The 24,122-nt window shown below is 45.4% G+C and overlaps 1 protein-coding gene across 3 annotated transcripts; it reads right to left on the reverse strand.

Moving 5' to 3' along the window:
- Positions 1 to 4,295: 4,295 nt before the first annotated feature.
- Positions 4,296 to 20,739, reverse strand: LOC311363556 (inverted formin-2-like). Of its 3 annotated transcripts, XM_084483496.1 has the most exons (24): positions 20,372 to 20,739; positions 19,141 to 19,267; positions 16,722 to 16,983; positions 16,325 to 16,440; positions 15,525 to 15,684; positions 15,134 to 15,167; positions 14,720 to 14,861; positions 14,318 to 14,450; positions 13,425 to 14,180; positions 13,010 to 13,143; positions 9,956 to 10,017; positions 9,723 to 9,825; positions 9,549 to 9,634; positions 8,804 to 8,904; positions 7,864 to 7,934; positions 7,662 to 7,769; positions 7,479 to 7,549; positions 7,229 to 7,352; positions 6,967 to 7,131; positions 6,608 to 6,710; positions 6,145 to 6,402; positions 5,382 to 5,747; positions 5,169 to 5,240; positions 4,296 to 4,999 (listed from the first exon to the last, which is right to left on the reverse strand). In XM_084483496.1, exons 2-23 carry the CDS (start codon positions 19,264 to 19,266, stop codon positions 5,170 to 5,172), a joined length of 3,552 nt encoding a protein of 1,183 aa, XP_084339622.1. In that variant the 5' UTR covers position 19,267; positions 20,372 to 20,739; the 3' UTR covers positions 4,296 to 4,999; position 5,169. The 3 variants fall into 3 exon arrangements, with proteins under 3 accessions (XP_084339622.1, XP_084339623.1, XP_084339621.1); XM_084483497.1 differs by lacking the exon at positions 20,372 to 20,739 and having other exon boundaries at positions 5,382 to 5,567; positions 19,141 to 19,323; XM_084483495.1 differs by lacking the exon at positions 20,372 to 20,739 and having other exon boundaries at positions 19,141 to 19,323.
- Positions 20,740 to 24,122: the final 3,383 nt, after the last annotated feature.

The following is a 24,122-nucleotide window of genomic DNA, read 5'->3' on the forward strand; positions in this document are numbered from 1 at the left end:
CACACATGCGTGCACAGACATGCTTTAGAAGTAGTAGAATAAAATCAATCGGATTAATAATCATGTGTTCTGTAGGCTCGTACCACTTTGTCTCGGGGGTGGTTGAGGCCAGGCTCTTTCTGGTCCTCCTCTGCCTCCTCCTGCTCCTCTGATCTCTGCAGTCTGGCCGCCACCGCCTGGATGGAGCTCAGCCAGTCCTCCCTGAGCACACACACACACACACACACACGCACGCACGCACACACACACACACACACACACACACACACACACACACACACACACACACACACACACACACACACACACACATGCACACACACACACACACACACACGCACGCACAGGAGAGCTTCTGGGTTCAGCTGTCTACAGATGACCTTACCTGTTCTGAGGAGTAGATTAACCTTACCCATCCTCAGTAGATTAACTTTACCCATCCTCAGTAGATTAACCTTACCCATCCTCAGTAGATTAACCTTACCCATCCTCAGTAGATTAACCTTACCCATCCTCAGTAGATTAACCTTACCTCTCCTCAGTAGATTAACCTTACCCATCCTCAGTAGATTAACTTTACCTCTCCTCAGTAGATTAACCTTACCCATCCTCAGTAGATTAACTTTACCTCTCCTCAGTGGATTAAAGGTGACATATTATACCACCAGGTGTGAGTGTGATTAGCCGTTACAAGCCGTTTTGAAAATCTGCCTCTTCTGACATCAAAAGAGGGCGTGTCCACCTAGATGTATGACGGTTAGATGAGCAACGTTTGCTACAGTCCACTGGGTAGGCTGGTAGACTGATCTATCCAGCACACATCTAGGTGGACACGCCCACTTGTGATGTCAGAAGAGGCAGATTTTCAAAACGGCTTGTAACGGCTAATCACACTCACACCTGGTGGTATAATATGTCACCTTTAACCTTGCCTGTACTCAGGTGTGTAAGGACCTTACCTGTCCTCAGTAGATTAACCTTACCTGTCCTCAGGTGTGTCCACGTGGAAGGTCCTTTCTATGACTGTGGTCCATTGGAGACAGCGAATCATGAAGGAGTTGGCCTTGGGTCGCTCTGTCTTCATCACCTGACATTCTAGAGGTGGGGCGGAGGAGGAGCAGAGAGGATGAAGAGCATGAGACAAAGAAAAAAAATTGAAAGTGCAAACATATTATATGTAGATAGAATCGTTCAGAGACCAACAGTATAGATCTAAAGACAATGGACATGAAATGTGCCTCCTTTCAGAGAACTAGAGGATTGACCTAGACTCGAGAATAGAGCTCTTACGGGCAACAGAGAAGTTGTTGAGGGGGGTCTCTAATTGGTCTACATCCTGCGGTCGCTCCTTGTAACCGATGAAGGTACCGTCGCTTTTTAGGAGGAAGAACCTTGGGCGCCATGTTTTTATGTACTCCCCTGTGACAGAGAGAAATGCAGACAGATACTCAGACGGAGAGAGATGGTAAAAGGTCCTCATTTATATAGCTCTTTTATCCAAAGCACTTTACAGTGTTGACTGACATTCACCCATTCATGCACACATTCACACACCGACGGCGGAGTCAACCACGCAGGGCGACAGCCAGCGCGTCAGGAGCAAGTAGGGTGAGGCGTCTTCACTCAGGGACACCATAACATTCAGCTAGGAGGAGCCGGGGATCGAACCAGCAACCTTCCGGTTACCAGCCAACCCGCTCTACCTCCTCAGCTAATGCCGCCCCTGAGAGCTAATGCCGCCCCCGAGAGAGAGAGACAGGGACAGGCTCATTTGAGTAATTCTAACTGTTATACATATTTATTATTGTATTGTCTTGTATTGATTTAATGTGAATTTCACAATGTAAATGCAGGTATCCCCATGCCAGCGAAGCTCTTTGAATTGGAATTGAATTAAGAGAGAGAGAGGGAGGGAGAAAGAGAGATGGACAATTTCTGTAGTAATGAGTTTATTACAGGGATAGACACGTACACAGTAGCCCAGACCATCAGACGCCCACAAACACACGCACACACACACACACACACACACACACACACACACACACACACACACACACACACACACACAGTGGTTAACCTCGTTTATGAAGCCATCCTTCCTTTACTATCGTCCCCTCAGACATGACGACCTGCAGACTCTATCTCCACTCTGATTGGTTGATTGGTGTAGAGGTCAGAGGTTGTCAGGGCTTAATCAGAAAAAAAATCTGTTATTAATATCTGATAACTTCTAACTTGCAACTGAGCTTAGCGACATTAAGAAATTCCATCAACACTTACCAAAGTACCATATTACTTTATTATTTATTAATTTAATGGCAAATAATCGTATTATCAGCAGTATTTCTGTCCTTCTGTGTGAACAGAAGGACTTGGTTGTTTGTAGAATAATGTTGGCTATTCCTGGCGTCTGAGAGAGAATCAGAGACAACCGTTACATCATGTACCGGCCAGAGGGACAGCAAACACATTTAATCGTCCATTTAATCATAAAATTCCATTTCCAGACCCTTCCGTTAAAGCTCAAAATAACAGCTTTTATTCAGCATGTAACCAAGCAACCACCACACTTCCTGTGTCACTGCAGACAGCATAAACAGAGTATGATAAGTCTGTAATTATGAGCAAATCAGTTCTAAAAATAAAAGCTACTATTATAAATATGCATTTATCTCTGTGTTACCGACATCGCTGGTTCCAAACTGTTTGGGGCTAAGGGACTTTGCTTTTCTTGCAATAAGTGAAATCATCAAAATCCAACAGGTAATTTCATGAATGGTGAAAAGGATATGTGTTAAAATGAAAAATGGCTTTCATTATGTGGAATAATCTATGATTAATAAAGCAAATAATAACTATTAATAATTACTTGTTAAACAAGAACAAAATTCAATATCTCTTTCACTAAAGCAGGTCAGTAACAAGATAAAGGAACAATAACAGATAGAGGGATGATAGATGAGAGACAGAATGATGGAGATTATACAGGAGACAGAACAATGGATAGATGATAAAGACAGAATGATGGAGGGAGATAAAAGAAGATCTTGTCACGCTAGATGAAGACATTGTCACTACTCAGATCACCGGCCTTTCACTCTGTACTGTCCCTGAATATGATGTCAACAGGTGAGAGAAATTAGTTTACCTGTGTATAGCAGAGTGAGGTCAGAGGTCAGCTCCCAGCAGCAGGACGGTAAAATATCCACAACAAGGCGAGCCAGAGAAACACTCCTTCAACTCCTCACAGGTGGTTAGGGTCAGTCCTCCACTCACTCACCCTCCTCCCTCCCTGCACCTCGGTGTCTGCAAGGTCCTAGCTCCCTCAACTCGCGGGTCATAGAAATGTCACAGAGTGGTCCAAGTTGAACAAAACCATTAAAGGCTCTCTGCTCCTCATTTCTTATTTTCTCTTCTCCTCTCCACCCCCTTCTCTCTCCCCCCTCCTCCCTCCTTTCATTTATGTCCTCTTCCCTCTCCCTTCTCCTCGGCTCTCTCCCTTGCTCCTCTCTTCTCTGGTTCACCTTCCCTCCCTCCTTACCTCTCCTCCGTTCCTCTCCTTTCATCCCGTTACCCCAGATGATGGCATCGGTGTCAACAACAGAAGCAAAAGGGCTTCCATCCCCTCAGGCTCTGGGCCGGGTCTGCTCGGGGGGGGGGGGTTAACGTGCTGGTGACATCACGTAGGCCTTCTCCAGAGGTTAACGCTATTTGTGACCATCAGGAGTATCTGCTCCCCGGGGGTTAATGGGGTGTTTGAGACCATAAGAAGGGATTTCACTGCGGGTTAAGGCTGCCTCGGAGACATCACAAAGGCCTTCTGGAGAGGTTAATGCTGTGTTTGTGGACATCATGACGGATGTTCACAGCAGGTTGATGCTGTGTTTGTGACCATCAGATGGAACCAAGGCTGCGATTTCCAGTTAGAGAACGCTTCAGGCTGATGACGTAAACGCTGCAGCCAGGACAATGATTTCATTCCTCTCAACCGTTAACTTGAAATATCAACAACTAATTTAGCATTACATAATTTCTTATAGCAACTGATTTAACTAGTTTTTAAAAAAACAACTGAACAGAGTGCAGGGTAAGTAAGGTGGTTGGAAATGCATTAGTGATCAATTATTCAAATACAAACTTTACACAGCCCTGAAGACCCTTAATGACCTGCGACTATGCTTACTGCATATTGCAGTGCACATATGACTATATTATATGACTATCCATACACATACGTCGCTTTGATAGGACTATCGAGATAAAGATGAAGATATCGTACACCAGTGTTCATTTACACGTTTATTTTTGCACTTTTAAAAAACATTAATTACATGGAAGGTTCACATGTACAAAAAGACCCCGGCAAAAATAATTCAGAAAAGTAAAATTCATATCTATAATTAATATAAAATGATATATAGGCTATATATATATTCATAAATATAATAAAATAATTTAGTCAATTTGAAAAAAATAGTTTCTCTAGTTTCTTAGTTTCTTCTGTGCTGTCAGTTCTCTATTGACACTTTATTTCCAATTCCATATTGGAGTTTAAAATTGTGACATTGATGATCAATACAATCAGGGTCTTGTGTGGGTCCGAAATAGGAGGGGGGGTGGGTCTAGAATTGGGACGGGTCGAGGTTCAGTTCGTGGGGTCTTATCTGAGAGAGTTTATTTGGGTTTGTGGGATCTTGTGACAGAAAGGTGGGGTCTTGTGGGGACAGTGGGTGTAGTAAGGGGATATAAGGGGATAGTGGGGTCTTGTGGGAACAGTGGGTGTAGTTAGTGGAGGGTGGGGTCTTGTGGGGACAGTGGGTGTAGTTAGTGGAGGATGGGGTCTTGTGGGGACAGTGGGTGTAGTTTGGGGAAAGTGGGGTCTTGTGGGGACAGTGGGTTTAGTAAGGGGAGGGTGGGGTCTTGTGGGGACAGTGGGTGTAGTAAGTGGAGGGTGGGGTCTTGTGGGGACAGTGGGTGAATGCTTTTTTAAGATCGACTGGTGAGAGAAAGGAGAGAAGAAGTCAAACCATTAGCAGACGGGTTGTTGTTGTCACTTCACATCCAAACAGAATGATAGCGGACACACAGCCGTACAGAAGAGTCAGAGACTACAAGAGACAGGCGTCAGACGGGGAGAAGCCTCAGCTCATCTGAGCACCACTCACCTCACTGATGAGTGCAGATGTTTTTGGCTTTGCCGTGCGTGGATCTACCCTCGGGAACTGCAGAGGTCGAAACTGTGTGTCAGAGAAACACACCGATCCAGTCAGAGAGATGCAGCAGTACACCAAACCACCAGACCACTTTAAAGATAAGCAGACCAGTGTTCCCACTAGGACACCCGGCCCTCTATACTCTATAAATACCCCACGTCTCACCCGTTTCTTTGCTTGGCTCGGTGCCGCCGTCTGAACCCCCTCCGCTGGGTCCTTGGTTCTCCAGACTCAAACCTTCCTCCTCCCCTCCCGCCCCCTCCAGTGTCGTGTTCGTGATGTTCGGACGCTCTGCACCTCCATCCCCGACCGGCCAATCAGGAGAGGAGGTGTTCAGGGGTCTGGGGTCCGCTGTGAGGGTGGGGGTGGCGGGTGAAGACAGGGATGAACAGTCAGGGAGGTCAGAGAAACTGAGGACCACCGTGGACCCGGACAGCCGCTCCTCCTCCGTCGTGTTGGGAGAAGACTGTTCTGGTTCTGGGAGTCCTACTGGTCCTACTGGTCCTGGAGCTCCTGGATGATGTGGCGGTTCTAGTTGTGGAGGACGTGGAGATGTGAGGCTCTGCTGGGTTTGGGCACCAGATGACTCCTCTTGCAGACGTCAGGAACATAGACACTAAATGCTACCACTAATAATACCAGTGTGACTACGACCACCACTAATAATACCAGTGTGACTACGACCACCACTAATAATACCAGTGTGACTACGACCACCACTAATAATACCAGTGTGACTACGACCACCACTAATAATACCAGTGTGACTACGACCACCACTAATAATACCAGTGTGACTACGACCACCACTAATAATACCAGTGTGACTACGACCACCACTAATAATACCAGTGTGACTACGATCACCACTAATAATACTCCACACTTTATTTATTTACACTTTATTACCACCAGAAGCAGGTCTTACCAGGCTGCCCGCTGTCCTCGGTGGTGCCAGCAGGGGGCAGTGTCTCTGCGTCAGGGGGCAGTGTCTCTGCGTCAGGGGGCAGTGTCTCTGCGTCAGGGGGCAGTGTGTCTGCGTCAGGGGGCAGTGTCTCTGCATCAGGGGGCAGTGTGTCGGCGTCGGTGTGGGCTCTGGTCTTCTTGAGACAGAAGCCTTTCCTGATGTCCGCCAGCAGCTTGTCTATGATGCAGCCTTCCTCCTGTACCGCCACAGTCTTCCTCACTGCAGAACGGGGGAACACAGGCCACTACTGCATCGGTACTACGGTACTACGGCAACACTGCACCGTCATACACTGCGTACTACATCCATACCATACAGTATATGGATGAGGGATAGGTGGATGAATAAATGAATGGATGGATGCATACGAATACATTGTAGTGCGTCATAATAAGGACCATGACCAGCATTGTTTGCCACTCACAGCGCTTTCCGTTCTCTCCTTTGGGTCGTTTGCTCTCCTCCTCCGCCTGTTGCTTGCGCCGTCGCTCCACCTTCACAGCCTGCTCCCGGCGGCTGTGGTTCTCCTGAGGGGAGAGAAAAACATTGATATATTTAAGAAAGCCATAGAAGAACATATATATATATTTATATTTATACACACACGTTTATAAACACACGTGGCACATATAGAAATTCAAAAATAAGCGATTTTCTTTCGGATTGGCTGGAGAGAGTTCTTTACCTTTGTACCTTTCTGATTGGCTACGGAATATTTAATTAACTCTGTCATTGGCTGTAGAGTTTTTAATGAGCTCTCTGATTGGCTGTAGACTAAGTCACCTTGTAGGCTTTGATGAAGAGCGCTCTGAAGGCTTTGAGGGTGTTGAAGAGGTCCTGCAGGTCCAGCCTGGAGGGGTCTTCACAGAGATACAAAGCCAGCATCCTCTTCTCCTCCTCGATGGACGTGAACATCTCCTGTAGCTTCCTGCAGCCGGCCAGGTTGTCCTGAAACCACCGAGGACCGTGAGACCAACCATACCCCCCACCCCACTAATAAACACACTCAATAAACCAGAGACAAAGAGGACGCTGCCGTGGGCACCTTGATGGCCGAGAGGTAGTTCTCCTTCAGGTCCTCTGCAGAGGAAGCCTCCACCTTCCTCTGCGTGTTCTCCAGGAACCTGATGAGGGTGGTGGCCTCCGACTGGATGGACTCCAGGTGCACCCTGAAACACACACACAGCTCAACCCATCAAGCTTTTAGAATTTGAAATGACAAATGTTCACATCTGAAGTCTGAATTTTGTATTCCAAATTCTGAAATTGGCAGAGCGGCCGTTTCAGTGTCCTACCCAGCGGCCTTGTCACAAATATCCAGATCCTCTGGTAACTTCAGCAGGTCCGGATGGTTCTGCTCAGCCTCCTGTAGGTCACACAGAAAACTGGATCAAACCAGACCCACAGGGTTCAGACTGAACTGGTGGACTGTCTCACTCCTGTACTGCGCCGTGGACCCGGGAGGTCCAGTAGGGTACCTCTATCATGTGGTGGAGCAGGGTGATCCGCGTCCCGGTGGCTTTGGTCTCCGTCAACTTGAGCAGAGTACTGATCTTAAACCCCTCTGCGTTCCCTGTATGGCTGCCCTGAGGGGGGAGGGAGGGGAAGGTATGGATGAAATCATTCATTCATTCAGAACGAGGCTTCTCTGGTCTGTTGTTTGTGTGTGAAGAAGCTTACATAGTTGAGAAAGTTCCCGATGTCGAGGGTAAGTTTACAGAAACTGGGCAGGCGAGGGCTGTTTTTAAGGCCTTGAGACAAAACAAAAACATAATATTACACAGATATAAATACATCAACGCACAATAATACACATTAAGACACAATAATACACATAAGGTGTTGTACTAACAAATGAATAGTCAGCGTGTACATCAACACAAAGTGTGTAATCTCTTTTAATGAAATCTTAATCCAATTTATATGTGATTATTTTTCTTAATTTAAACTAATTTTATTTCTTGTCCTGTAGTATAAACATTTTGATTGGACTTTATTATTTGTAACCCACAGAAGAAGATTCACAATGTCCGTACCACGATTCACAAAATGCGGTACTTGTTTGAAATGGTGCTTCATAAAAGGATATCCACATGGCTAATTCTGTGAAAAATTCACATGATTAAGTTGTCTTGTAAAAATAGATCCCCACTCACTTTCAGAACATAGTTTTACACATGAACTAGTCCATTCCCATTTTTCATGACCATGCGTGAAACCAAGAACGAAATGAACGAAGATACGTATCGCAGATACGGATCATACACACCGGATCACACAAAAGATTTGTTCTTTTTGAACGAATCGTTCGTGAATCACACATCATTAGTATGCAGCCGCATTATACAGATCAGATGCGGCAAACATTGGACAAAACTCTACAAGAATAAATGAATTAATCGTGTAGATATCAAGTACCAGATATTTGTGGATCGAGGTATATCCACATTAATCGTCTTCTGTGGGTTACAAATATTAAAGTCTAAGTCTACTTCCATCGTGTTACAAGCATGTGAGTAGCATGTAGTTAGCTCATGACTAGCATGTAGGTGGCATGGGCTTGGCATGTATCTAGCTCATGGCTAGCATGTCGTTAGCATATAAGCAGAGAGGGACTGACTCTTGCAGGCTTGCTCCACCAGCTGGGCTTTGGGCATCAAACTCTCCAACACAACGCTGGTCTCCTCACTCAGCAGCATGCAATCTATACGCAGAGTGTAGCTACACACACACACACACACACGCACACACACACACACACACACACACACGCACACACACACACACACACACACACACACGCACATGCACACACACACACACACACACACACACACACACACACACACACACACACACACACACACACACACACACACACACGGTTATGGCAGTTACAGGACAATCAGGGTGATTTAGACCAGATGTTGTCCCTCAGGACAATGGGGTATCAGACTTGCTGAGCTCTGAGTGCAGTAGCCAAAATCATCAAATTAAAAAATGTCTTTAAAGTGACACGAGAGAATCAAATGACCTAAAATCCATGTTACTAATGTCACTCAAAATGGCCCAAGCTGTGATATTATCATTGTCTACTATGAAAACTCTATAAACCAACATGTATTGCGCTGTATGGTTATAAAGCGAAGCACTAAAGCATTAGCTTTAGATTACTCACTTCCAACTCTCTATAGAAAATCATAAAATAACCATGTATTTATCGATTATAACCATCAATGTTATTATCATTTATGTTTACATCCACGGTTTACCAACACCTCCTTGTTGAGATTAAATCACATGGTCTGTCCTCAGCAATAGGTAATCAATAGGCCACATTGAGTTAAGGTATATGGGTGCAGTACCACGGGACAGCCAGCAAGAGGAGGTAAAAGCGATCGACATCAGCCAGCTTGTCTGGTTCTCCTTCATAGGAGCGTAGGTTCTCCACCTGAAAGAGAGGTTTTCAGACTGTAGAGTCGACTCGATAGACCCAGACCCTAACCCTAACCCTAGTATTTAGAGTCCCACCCACTCACTTCGTGTTTCTCTGGGAGCAGTTTCAGCAGCTGTTTCAGCGTTTCAACATTAAACTTGGAGCCGTCTCCTCTCTGGATCAATGCCACAAACTCCTCATGGGAACTGTAGTCCGACAGGAAAACACAAAGCAGAATGATGTTACTTAGTGATTCCACAACACCATCCATAGAAACACTGTGCTTAAATCTTCATTTAAACATTATGATCAATGTGTTTGAGTGCGTCTGTGTACCATCGGAATTGCTTCAGGAAGATGTTGAGGTTCAGATTCTTTTTGCCGTCGATGAAGGAAATCTGAGAAGAGATGAAAAAGAACATATCGTTCAATAAAATAATTCTTCATTAATCCATTATGTAAATAACAAACAACTCTACCAAAATAAAATGAACCAACCAAGCCAGTTCCGCTTCTGGCTGAGATGAGCTAAACAAAGGTCTCGACCGCTCCCTTATTTAGGTATTCACAAAGTATCTGTGGATACCTGTTGTTATTCTAGCGTTTTTCTGGTAATGCCTATATTCTATATCTCTGCGGTTGATGTTCAAAAGTTTAAAATTTTGGGGATATACGTATACATATCCACTGTAAGCAGGTCTCGAAAAATTTGGTGCCGAAATTCCCATGGGGGCGCTAAAATTTGCTGTTAAAGTTTAAACGATCGAAACAATCTGTGTTTCCACTGCATCTTCAGAACCATAGGTTCAAATGACAAACTGTTTGGATATACATGGTATGCCTGATTAAAATTGAATTGGAATTTATTGTGTAAAAAATGGCAGAGTTATGGCAAATCCAATATTTGCTAATTTGCAAACATTATTCTATGAACCCCAAGTCAGCTTCAGAAGGAAGCAGAAACTTGCCAAGCACATAGAGGCCAACCTTCTGAACATGTGTGAAAACATCTTGGATCTTGCATTTTCAACAAATCAGTTGCTACGCAGAAATTAAAAATGCACCAGAGCATTGCTCCGAAGATTGCCAGCTGTGTGAAGGGGGGCACTTGATTCACATCCCTGGATCTCAAGGATGTTTTTCTTTCATGTTCCTATTCCCAAGGCTCACAGGAGATTTCCCTGTGTCGCCTTCATGAGCGCGGTGTATGTATGACAGCGACTGCAGACCGCTTACTCTCTCATAATGTGTGGAGGTAGTGCTGGTGCCACTCAGGCGTCAAGGGGTAAAAAGGTTATTTTGTATCTCGACGATCTGCTTATCCTGAGCCACTCAGAGGAAGCTGCAAGACGTGACACCATGACTCTGACAAACCATCGCTCTTCGTTGAGTTCACTATCAACTGGGTAGTGAACTCAACGCCCAGCGAGGCTCGCCCAGCGAGTTTCGCCCAGCGAGGCTCTAGCCTCCTCGAGGTGCAGTCCTTTTTTTTTAATTGCTTGTAATCAAGTGTCTGCTTTCCTGAATTCAACTTGCTGCCTTGATCTCTACCAGTCAGGTTTTAGAGAACATCATAGCACTGAAACAGTCCTTGTAAAGGTGATAAATGATATTCGGCTTAACAATGACTCTGGCAAAACCTCAGTTCTGATGCTGTTGGATCTCAGTGCAGCCTTCGACACTGTTGACCACAGCATATTACTGCATAGACTTGAGCACTGTGTGGGTCTCTCTGGTGTCGTCATCAGCTGGCTTAGGTCCTATTTAGACCACAGAAGTTTTCATGTGTCTATCGGACACTTTACCTCAACACCTACATCCTTAACTTGCGGTGTCCCTCAGGGGTCAATCCTCGGGCCACTCCTGTTTAATTTGTACATGCTCCCACTCGGCCAGATCATAAAGAATCACTCCATCTGCTACCATAGCTATGCCGACGACACACAGATATACCTGTCCCTGTCTCCAAATGAGTTTGCCCCCCTAGAATCCCTCAAGTTAAGGACTGGATGTCACAGAACCTTCTTAAACTTAACACAGACAAGACCGAAGTCATCGTTTTTGGAAATAAGGAGCATAGACTCAAGACTGCCGCTCTTCTGGGCACGAAAGGTTTTAAAGTAACTGACGTTGTGAAAAATCTTGGAGTCATTATTGACAGTGACCTTAGTTTCAGTAGTCACATGAAGGCAATCACAAAATCTGCTTTTTATCATTTAAAAAATATTGCAAAGATAAAAAACTTCATATCACCGGGTGACCAAGAAAAGCTAATTCATGCATTATCACCAGCAGGGTGGACTACTGTAATGGTCTTTTTACTGGCCTCCCCAAAAAAGCTATCAAACCTCTCCAAATGATTCAAAATGCAGCTGCAAGGTTACTGACCAGAACCAAAAAAAGAGATCATATTACACCTGTTTTAAAATCCCTACACTGGCTACCTGTGACCCACAGGATAGATTTTAAAGCCCTTTTGCTTGTTTTTAAATCACTTAATGGTCAGGGACCTCTGTATTTAGCAGACGTGCTTAAAGTGTACTGTCCGTCCAGATCACTTAGATCGGCAGATAAGCATCAACTGGTACAACCCAGTGCCCGCACTAAGCAGGGAGAGGCAGCTTTCAGTTGCTATGCTGTCCATCTATGGAACCGCCTACCCCTAGATATCAAGACTTCTCCCACCATCTCCATTTTTAAATCCAGACTTAAAACCAAATTGTTTACCAATGCCTTTCACTAACCCACTCCTGCACCTGTGCTCCATTACTCTTGCTTTTTACTTGTGTTGTGTCTTGTATTTTTATTATCATTATTATTATTGTGTTCATTTTCTTCTATTGGGTTTTGTATTTTTTATTTTATTATTTAAACCATTTTAATCGATGTGATCTCCCTGTCATTTAACTATTTTAATTCATGTGATTTTTTCATGACCATGTTAAGCACATTGTGTTACCGTTCCGTGTATGAAATGGGCTATATAAATAAAACTTGACTTGACTTGACTTTTGGCACTCTCCCGCTTTCGCAGGAGTACGACCGCACTGTCTAGCTCAGGGTGCTCTCCATACCAGCTCAGTGTTTTTTTTCACAGATTCTATGAAATACGGCTATACAGAAACACATGCGGTGTTATGCTGCGTCGTTGATGGGCAGAGGTGGAACGCTGGAATGGGTAAAGCGTCATCTCCGACCTACGTGCATTGATGCTTTACTACAAGAATACAAATGCATTATTATAATTATAAATTATAAATGTAAATGATCTAGTTCTGAAAATCGGCAGATACTCAAGTTCTGAAAATCGGCAGATACTCAAGTTCAGGAATTGGAATTGGTATCGGGAAGGAAAAAAAATGGTATTGGAACATGTCTAGTTAAAGGCACCTCCTTGGGCTTGGCGGACGGGCCGGTGGCTTTAGCCGGGCCGTCGGTCTGCGGCAGAGCGAACAGCTCCTCGATGCTGGTGTAGTTTGGCTCCAGGGGTCCGGGAGAGGCAGAGGTCCACATGGAGTTACCCTCTGGGGGCCCGCAGAGAGGAGAGGGAGAAGGTTAGCGCCTCCGACCACCACATGTTCATCGTGACTGAATGATCACTCTATCCGATCAATCGTTTCTTGGGAGTTACAGTGTTTCCATTCCCAATAATCGATTGATCAGATAAACCGATTAAATGATTATTGGGAATTCCAGGCTATTTTATTGTTGACATTCACAACCCCGAATTGACGATCGCTCGATCGATCATCGAGGAGTCATTTGGAGGAAGATATGCCACACACACACACACACACACACTGACCTAAGACGGTCATTTTCTGCCAGTTGAGTTTCTTCATGCGGTGGGTGGGGCAGCGAGCTGGGGGGGCGGACTTATTGTAAGCTCTGCCAAGCCCTCGAAAAACAGTGGCTTCAATCAGTCCACCGGGTGGCGGAGGAGGAGGTGGAGGAGCTCCAAAGGGAAGAGGAGGAGGTGGAGGAGGAGGTGGACCCCCTCCAGGGCCAGGGGGTAGTGGTGGAGGAGGAGGAGGAGGAGGAGGAGCTCCGAGGCCAGGTAGGGATGAGAGTGGAAGTGGAGGAGGTGGAGGAGGACCTCCTAAACACGGAGGTAGTGGTGGGGGCGGAGGAGGTGGAGGAGGACCTCCTAAACACGGAGGTAGTGGTGGGGGCGGAGGAGGTGGAGGAGGACCTCCTAAACACGGAGGTAGTGGTGGGGGAGGAGGAGGTGGAGGAGGACCTCCTAAACACGGAGGTAGTGGTGGGGGAGGAGGAGGTGGAGGAGGACCTCCTAAACACGGAGGTAGTGGTGGGGGAGGAGGAGGTGGAGGAGGACCTCCTAAACACAGAGGTAGTGGCGGGGGAGGAGGAGGTGGAGGAGGTGATACACTAGTGGTTTTGGATAATGGTTGGGATAGGTCAGAAAGGCTGTCCATCAATACAGTCTGGACCGCCATGTCAGTGGTCGGGCCCCTCTGATTGGGGGAGACAGGGGGAGGCGGGGCCTTGGAGGGAAAGAACCTAGATAAGAGCAGATCAGCGGATTCCCCTGGGATCTGATCTGAAACACAGAAAGACAGAAACACACACACACACACACACAAACACATTAAACTACCATGTCAATCTCAGAACTTTTCGGCAGAAAGTGAAACAACTTAAAAAAAGGTCTCTATGAAAGTCAGAGCATGACGCTACCATCCTGGGACAGCAGCATGGCTCGGTCCACCAGGGTCTCCAGGACCCCCCAGACGTCGGTCCTGTCTGGAGACACCAGCAGCAGAGCCTGCAGGACAGACAGCAGGTGGAGCGATGCCGGGGTGCTGCTCACCTGCCACCAGCAGGGGGAGACAAACACACTGCATCAGCACACACTGCACACACCCGGCAGAAACACACAACCTCACTGATACATGAGACAATGGAGAGATGATGAATGAGAAACAGAATGATGGAGAGAAGATAGAGGAGAGACAGAATGATGGAGAGATGATGGAGGAGAGACAGAATGATGGAGAGATGATTTAGAAGTGACAGAGTGATGGAGAGGGGATAGGGGGAGGGGGAGGAGGAGGAAGAGGAGGAAGAGGAAGAGCATACTCTGGTAAACAGGCTGGTGAAGACGTCTTGGTGGCTGCTCATGTCGATGCCACCATACATCTCCATCATGTCCTCCTCATCCACCGCCAGAGAGTTCTCAAATGTTTCGCACTGGTGGTTTAGATTCATGTCATCCATATCCCTGCAGGGGACACAGACAGGCAGACAGACAGACAGACAGACAGACAGACAGACAGACAGACAGACAGACAGACAGACAGATAGACAGAGGGTAGGACAAAAAGACAGACAGACAGACAGACAGATAGACAGACATACAGACAGATGATAGGAAAGACAGACAGATAATAGGATAGACAGACAGAGACAGATTCACAGTCAGAATGAGGTTAAACAGTGACAGACAGACAACCTATCTTTCATTCTTCTGGTCCAGCTGGTTGTGTTCTGTACCTTAGTCTGGGCAGTAGGTCAAGCAGCTGCAGACCTGGATGAGAAGTAACAACAACATAAAAGATAGTACATTGTAGATCATACTAAACTCGTAGACCGTAGCCTATAACGACAGTTGCACAATGCAACAGTTGACAGTTTGTACTCCTGTTAACTTTTGGTCTTGAACCTTGTTTTTTTGTCTCTTATTCTATTTAGTGGAGTTTTTCTCTTCACTGTGAATTGGTATGCTATTGGAAAAACTTGACCTTTGGGATCAATAAAGTATTCTTCCTTTCTTTCTTACATCCATCTATCTATCCATATACTATCTCTATACTTCCGTCAATCCACTATCAACCGTAGCTGATTATGGGCTACATCCACTGTAATCAATCATATTGATAGTGACCTATGAACTCCTTGCGCAGCTTGTCTCTCTTGCGGAGGTCATCCAGGCTGTGAAGCAGCGTGTTCACCATGCCCATGAGGGTCACCATGTAGTCCACGTTGTCCGTGGCTTGGAGCTCGTTCATGATCACGCTGAACCGATACTGCTGCTTCTTCAGGCTCTGGCAGGGAGACACAAGCTGGGGTCAACAACCAACAACCACCAGGGTCTAGACCCCCCAACCACCAGGATCTTAACCCTACAACCACATTGGTCTAGACCAAACAACCACCAGGGTCTAGACCCCCCAACCACCAGGATCTTAACCCTACAACCACATTGGTCTAGACCCAACAACCACCAGGGTCTAGACCCCCCAACCACCAGGATCTTAACCCTACAACCACATTGGTCTAGATCAAACAACCACCAGGGTCTAGACCCCCCAACAACAGGGTCAAGAACGACCCTACTAAAACCAGGGTCTAGATCCGCCAACCATTAAAGTCTTTACCCCACAACCACCTTGGGTCCAACCCCCACAACCACCTTGGGTCCAACCCCCACAACCACCTTGGGTCCAACCCCCACAACCACCAGGGTATAGACCAAACAACCACAGGGACTAGACCCCACATCCACCAGGGTCTAGACCCCACACCCACAAAGGTCTAGAGCCTACAACCACCAGGGTCTAGACCCCACAACCACCAGGGGCTAATGTTACGCATGTGCTTCCTCTCACATGGTTTTAATGGAATGAACATCTGCCAGAAGTGAAGAGCAGTGAGACACATGGAGACAGTAAGGCAGTGAGTCACCTTGTAGTGCTCCAGGGCATCGATGGTCTGCTGCTGCCCACTGAGTTTATACAGGGTGATGCACGACAGCAGCCTAAACACCTCCATCTTCACCATCATGTTAGACGTGTCCAGAGCTGACAGAGAGACACATAGACACACCAGGTGAGATAGACGGACAGGTCAGGGAGACGGAGAGACAGGCAGACAGACACCAACAGACAAGACAGCCCAGTAGAGACAGACAGACAGACAGACAGACAGACAGACAGACGACCAGGAGAAGAACAAAACGTTTTCTTCTTCTTTCAAGCAAAGGACTTAGCTACAAAGGATCATTGGCACTAAGGCTGATAACATACAACACAGCACACAACCCTATATTGGATATCTTCCAGCCCAGGCAGTGGCCCCTTACCCTGGGCCAGCGTGCGCACGTATCCCTGGTTGTCCAGCATGAAGTCGAGGCCAGTCTTGGAATTCATGACGGCACGCACGCAAGCCACGCACTTCAGCTGGAGCAGGGCGTCGGTGATGTGCAGGCACCCGCGCCCAGACACCCGCTCCAGGGCCTCCAGCAGCAGGTCCAGCCCCCGCAGCTCCAGGAACAGGACCTTCCAGGCCGTGGTGCTGGACTGCAGGCGCCTCAGCAGCCCCGAGTAGTTGGTCACCGTCGGGACCTGCACAGGTCAAAGGTTGAAAGGTCACTGAGTTCTGGTTCTGCTCCTGGTTTTAAGTAGCCTGGCTCCGCCCGCCTCCGTACTTCCGCTCAATTTTCATTTCCCTTCAGTACTACGTCTGGGTCTGCGGTATGTTCGTGGGTTTTCTCAGTCAAATCTCTGGCTGGGCCAATCAGCAAACAGAGGGAGTGGCTGAGAACATTGACGTTGAGGTTGTGCGCTGGTTTGAGTCGTAGTCAAACGTCAGCGATTGGTTATGGCAGATCCAGAGTGGCACTGGGCAGATCCAACAGTTTTAAACTCCAACAGACACCTGCCTTCAAGTGAGTTAACGTTTGTCAATGGAGAGTGGCCAGACTCTCTCAAATTAAATTAAGTACGAGATTCTGGTAGGACCAGGCTAGGTTTTAAGTGGATTGAAAGGGATATTTCCTGGTACTTGTACTGATTCAGCAGGATCACGTGGACTGGGGCCATGAGCAGAGAGGAACTTGTCATTTGCAAATCTATGTTAGGTGTCCGATTTGGACCCATGTAACGGATCTGTCACAGTCTATAGCAAATGGCTTATATTTGAATGATGCACTTGCATTGAAAAAGGGCTCCAGATAGACTAGCGGTTACGGTGTTGGTCAGCCTCAGTACCTGGTTCCTCAAGGACAATACTGGTCTTTGATCAAACCATTGTAACCGCCTTTACTGGTCTCACTAGATTGGCAACTATTGTTGCCAATATAGTTAGGCAACAGTACTTCCTTGTTCCAATGAAATGGAAATGAAAAAGAGTAATATAACATAATATAGCACTTTGGTATTTTGGAGGAATTGTGCGGTGGTCAGTAATAAGAACTTTGTTGACAACAAAACATTAATCGAGTACTTCACAAAATGTCTAATAACAAAGGCAAAAGAGTTATCTGGCTATTGTTGTAAATTGAGGAAGAAACAGCACAACAGTCATTATATCTTCAAAGGACATTTTAGTCCAGCCAGGAGAGTAGGCTTTGGATCGTTTCAAATCTTTCATAGCTTCATACCTGACATTTCACTGGTTATTGATGCTATTTCTATGAACGCTGAGCTGCTGGTAGTAGAGGGCATTATAGCATGCATGACATTGTCTCGTCTGCAGTGCTGTGTCTCCAAGCCTTGCTGGGTGCAAACAATACTTATGGCCCATAGAATAATGAATAGATAGGAAATAAGCGCCCTTCATCTATGGTCTTCTTGCTGGAGTCTGCTGAACACGGAGATGATGTGCAGGCGGTGGGGGCAGACAGACAGTTGAAGGACATCGTAGGGCTAATTAACTGCATTATGAAACCACAATAATAAACTGCAAGTGCAGAAGTCATCTCAAGATACAGTATGTGGCAATGGTTTCATGATGCCATAAAAGATCCAGCGAATAACATGATGGACGGTCTTTGGCAAGAGGTGAATGGAGAAGACAGCCATGCGTCAGTGCCAGGTTGTAGTGACAGCATGTACACCCCCTTTGGGGAAATGGATTCACTGGAACTATGTGGGTGAAATTAAATAGATCTCCGGGAAGCTATTTTACAATGATTCACAGGACATGCCCAGACATTTTTGAGAGAAGCCTAGACACAAACGTACAAATAGCGATCTCTCAATATATGTTTCCTCAGCACATACACCGCTGCCCAGGGACAATAAGGTTGAAATTAAGAAACTCGCTGAAAAAACGTAATATTAATAATTGATTGCATTTATAGTGCTTTTCTAGGTACCCAAAGCGGTTTACATATGAAGTATGTGTGTGTGTGTGTGTGTGTGTGTGTGTGTGTGTGTGTGTGTGTGTGTGTGTGTGTGTGTGTGTGTGTGTGTGTGTGTGTGTGTTGGGGGCTCCTCATCCACTACCTCTCAAAAGGTCTGCACTCATTGTGCCTCTTGAATTACTGGTTAAAGAGCTGAGTCTCATTGTGACATTTGAGTGGCACACGCCACACCACTCTCATGGAAACGGAGAGAGGAGCGTGTGTACTTTTGACAGAATTGAAAATCATACATTCACTTGAAACTTTTTCATGTCTGATGTTTACCTTTGATATTTCACATTTTCAGGCCTATATATTAATTTATTTTGTCTATAGTTTCAGATGAAAGAAGGAGGGGGGGTGCGGGGGAGGGTACCTGGAGCAGGCGGATGCAGAGCTCTGGGTCCGCATCCTCCAGGTTGGCTTCCAGCTGTGCGTCGGCGTCCGGACCGCTGCTGGTCACAAGGTCCTTCGCCGCGCCCCACTTGGCCCTGGTGGCCATACTGGAGTCTCAGACAACACAGACAGAGAGAGAGAGAGAGAGAGAGCGAGCGCTGGAGACAGAAAAGAGGTAGGTGGACCAGGTTGGGGAAGGAGAGAGGTCAAAGGTCAGAGTGTGAGTTGCTCAAAGACCGTCTGAAGTCCCACTAGGGGACAAGCATCACTGATGTTACCATGGTTACCAGACAAAAACAAGGACGCTGTGTGGGTATATATATATATATATGAACATGATTCATAGAAGGAGAAGAGCTTACATCGCTCAGACACACTGACTCAGACACACTGACTCAGACACACTGACTCAGACACACACACACACACACACACACACACACACACACACACACACACACACACACACACACACACCATAGTCTTCAGATCGACTGCCATTGTTTCGTGGAACAATACACTCACACGTGCACACACATGTCATGTCATGCACTCAAACAGATGGGAGGAGGGAGATGAGGAGAGGACACGAGGAGAGAAGAGGAGAGTGGAGAGCAGGGAGAGAGGTGGAGGGAGGAGAGAAAGGAAAATAGGAGAGATGAGGTCAGTAGGGAGGTGAGAGGAGACGAGGAGAGGAGCAGAGGGGGGAGGAAAGAGGAGAAGAGGGGGAATATATTCTTTCACCGCACATTATTTAGCTTAAGAGAAGTCATACCAGCGGTGGTTTCCATAGCAACAATGCAAATGTCATGTAAACGTTATGGTCGGTTAATGGGCAGAGAAGCTGGTTTAGGAGATTGGGAAAATAATTCTCATTCATAAATCAAAACCAAAAACTTTAGAATAAATAGATTATATAGGATAACCTTTACCCACACTGTTCAATTTGTCGTTGTTTTATGAGACTATTGCGCAAATAGTTGCTGTGGTTTTAAGAGGCAGCTCCGGGCTGTTTGGTACCAGGAGCCAGCGAGTCTTTCTCCTCCTCCTCCTCCTCCTCCTCCTCCTCCTCCTCCACCACAGGGAGTCAATGTAAAAGGTCTAAAGATCCAAAGATCTAAATAAATAAACACATCTCCCCCTCAAAAGTTTGAGGGGATGGCCAGTCCGAACAGCTGATCTGATCTAGAAAGGTTAAGTTGTCGGCTTACCGTTCAAAGCGATGCACTGCGTTATTGAAAGTCGTTCAACTCCGAGCGTTAGTCCGACCATGAAAACTTTCTGAGAGGTGAAAATACTTTTTCTGTATACTTGGCGAGCGGAGGAAACTCCGCCTGCACAGTTGTTCTGAGTCGGGCAGGGCGGGTCCCTCCTGAACTACTGGGTCTCACTGGGTAATGCTGGGCGAGGATCTGGAATTGATCGTTATCCCTGTCAACCGAAACGCCCTTTCCGGTCTGTAACTTTCTTTACAGTTCAACGTCTCAGGTTAGATGGGGAGATACTCTTATCTGAGCTTTCCTACTAGTCCTGTCATTTTAAGCCAAAATGGGGATCAACCTAGAACAAATTGCAACAGAAGCAAACTCATCTGATTTTGTATCCTCAATATGTCCTGAGTAAGTACAAAGGGCATTTTTCTAACCTTTCCCCTAATGGGATTCTTCTGGGCTTTTTTTTTTCCTTACTCAGGACATATTGCGGATACAAAATCAGTTGAGTTTGCTTCTGTTGCAATTTGTTTGACCTTTTTTCATAAAATGACCGGACTATACTGGCTGGGTGGCGTTCGTTCCACCAAATCAGTAGGCCTACATACATACATACAACCCTATCAATTAATCTCAATACAATATATTGATTGAACAATGCCCATTCTTTCTGTTCCAGTGTCTACCAGTAGATCACGCCTACTTTTGTACTTTTCACTGCATGCCTACTTATAAAATAGGCTATATTGGTAATATACAGTATATTATTATTATTGTACATATACTATTGTAAATACAGATACTTTACTTTAATTTTAGGTGTACTTAATAATTTGTATTCTATTATTTTGTGAGCAGACAGAAGACTATTTATTTTTAAATTAGTACCTGCCTTTCAAATTGATATTTTAATGAATGTGCCCAGCATATATAATCCAGCAGGAGCTGTAGCAGGAAGTTTACATGACCAGACAACCATATTTGGGCCTCACCCTGCAATTCCTGGCATTACCCTGCAGCATTCCTTCAGTGCTACCAAGGTTCCCGAGGCCACATGACACAATCTCTTTCTGTTCCTCAAATAATGCCGGGTATTCAGTGTGACAGAAGCGCTATGAGACAACTGAATGACTGTTTGGTCAGACAGTGTTCAGGCTGGAGAAGTGCATTGTGTGAGTGGGTACGGATGGAGTTAATAAGCACCAAGGTGGAACCCTCAGCGTGTTGCCTTTCAGGGTGCTAAGGGCGCAGTAATGGCCAGTATATCCCCGAGCGATGTTATCTCCGGTCAGAACGAGTAGTGAGTAGTACTGTATCGCAGTCTTGTTGGAACAGAAGGAGAGGTTGGCTTATAGTCTTGTGGACGATAGACTATCAGAAGGCAGAAACAGAGTAAACATTGACAAATCAAATCGAATCAGTGAGTGTAATCAACTGCAAGATTCAGTGAGGGTGGCTGCAGGCGCTATGAAGATATTTTTCTGAGGAGGCATGAGCCCGCACCCAGCTCCCACAGGACATGACATCTGGAACGGGGAAGAAAAATCAAAACAACCTCGTGATTCAGACATGCTGTCGCCATATCTAGACATCTTTAGAAGAGCCAGTAGCTCCACAACCTGGTGAGTGGGCTGAAAAGCTGTGGAATGATGGCTTTTCTTTGTTGTGTGTCATGTCGTGAATTATTACATGATTAAATCACTTGATTATTAAACCATCATTGTGGAGATGAATGAACTGTGATCAAACTGTCAACTGGACACTATTTCTATAGATATTTTTGATCTTAGGTCATATTGATGTAGTTAAAAGGTTAGAGATAATTTATCTTGTGATTCTAGCTCTAATCTTGCGTGGAGACTATTTAATATTTTCTCTTTCTCTCCTCCCCTTTCTTCCTGTTTATCTCATTCTCCGATATGAGGCCCCGATTACAACAGAGGGCCACAAAGAACAAAGTCAAAATAAAAATGTCTATTTTAGGTGTTCCTTTGTAGTTTTATTTAGTTTAGTTTGTATTCTAGATACAGTAGTTTTGTTTCAGTTAAAATATGATATTTTTAGAGTCACAATGTCACAACCTGAGATTTAAGGATCTTGTTTATACTCATGAAGAAATTGTGAGACACTCTTCTGTAGTTTAATTACATTTATTCAGAAAACAATTTAATACAGGCCGTTAAATAAAACAACGTAAAAAAAATAATACACAAAATAATAAATAATAGAGGAATTAGCCTCATTCTTTGAAATGATGTAAAACAGAACTCGGCTAACCTCCGAGCAACACATACAGGCTCAACCAGCAGGTGGTGCTGTGGGACTGAAAAATCCTCATCGTCCCACCTATGGTTGGACGAGTAACGCTATTAGGCCTAACAGAATCACTTAGAGTAGAACTATATCATTCCTAAAATGGAATAGTAACTATAGAAACAGTAACTATAGTACGAATAGTAACTAGCAGGAATCTTTCTATAACAGACACAGTTTGGCACAGTTGATCAGTGAGCTGTGGTTAGGTTAGGATGTGAGGTCATCGTATAAGTGTATTTTGTATTCAGTGTGTGCGCCTGTGTGTGTGTTTGTGTGTGTGTGTGTGTGTGTGTGTGTGTGTGTGTGTGTGTGTGTGTGTGTGTGTGTGTGTGTGTGTGTGTGCACACGCATGCATGCGTATGTGTGTGTATTATTGTATATAATATGTATGTACATACTTATGTAGGCATGTATGTATGTATGTATGTATGTTTGCATGTGTATGTGTGAGTGAGTGTCTATTTATGTATCTAGGTGTAGGTGTGGATATACACGTGTATTTGAGTGTGTGTGTGTGTGTGTGTGTGTGTGTGTGTGTGTGTGTGTGTGTGTGTGTGCGTGTATTTTTAGATGCATGTCTGTGTGTTTATTATTGTTTGTGTTTGTATATAATAATGTGTGTGTGTATGTGCATGCATGTGTGTATATTTAAGTATGTATGTATATATTCTTGTGTGTGTGTGTGTGTGTGTGTGTGTGTGTGTGTGTGTGTGTGTGTGTGTGTCGGAGGCCCTCCTCCTCGGGCCCTCAGAGGCTGAGCAGCGGCTCCTTCTCCTGCACCAGGAGGAGCCCCAGTTTCTCCCCCCGGCGAGGCCCCCAGGAGACCCTGAGGAGCTCCAGGAGAACCAGGACCAGCCAGGACAACCAGGAGCACCACAGACCCACCTGGGAGGGGACACACACGTCAGGGACCCCCTAGTCTCACAAAAAAAAAAACTCCAGACCCCCCCACCCTAAAACCTCCAGACCCCCCACCCCAAAACCTCCAGACCCCCCCACCAGACCCAACATTTAACAGAAAAACAAACAAATACAAGAAAGAGTGGTGTAAGGTGTAAATATTAATCGATTTGTATCGATTAATCGATTATACAGCCGACGATTAGACGCATCGATTCGTCCGCAAGAGTATCGATTATTAAAAAAATAAAATGAAATAATAATAATAAAAGGCAAATTATAATTTTTTGGTTGATTTATTTGATCGATTTTATATTAATAGATATAATGTAAAAAATGTTGAGCATCGAATCGTATCAAATCGAATCAAAACGTATTGTGGGGAATTCTGAAGTATCAAAAACAATTTGATCGAAATCGAATTGTTGGCTTAAGAAACCGATATCGTATCAAGTTGTCATGAATGCTCCGATTTCCACCCCTAGGAACCAGCTGTAAATAGCCGTTCATAAACCATAATTACATCTCAAAAACC

Source organism: Micromesistius poutassou (assembly GCF_964030765.1).
Source record: "Micromesistius poutassou genome assembly, chromosome: 19".
Lineage (NCBI taxonomy): Eukaryota > Metazoa > Chordata > Actinopteri > Gadiformes > Gadidae > Micromesistius > Micromesistius poutassou.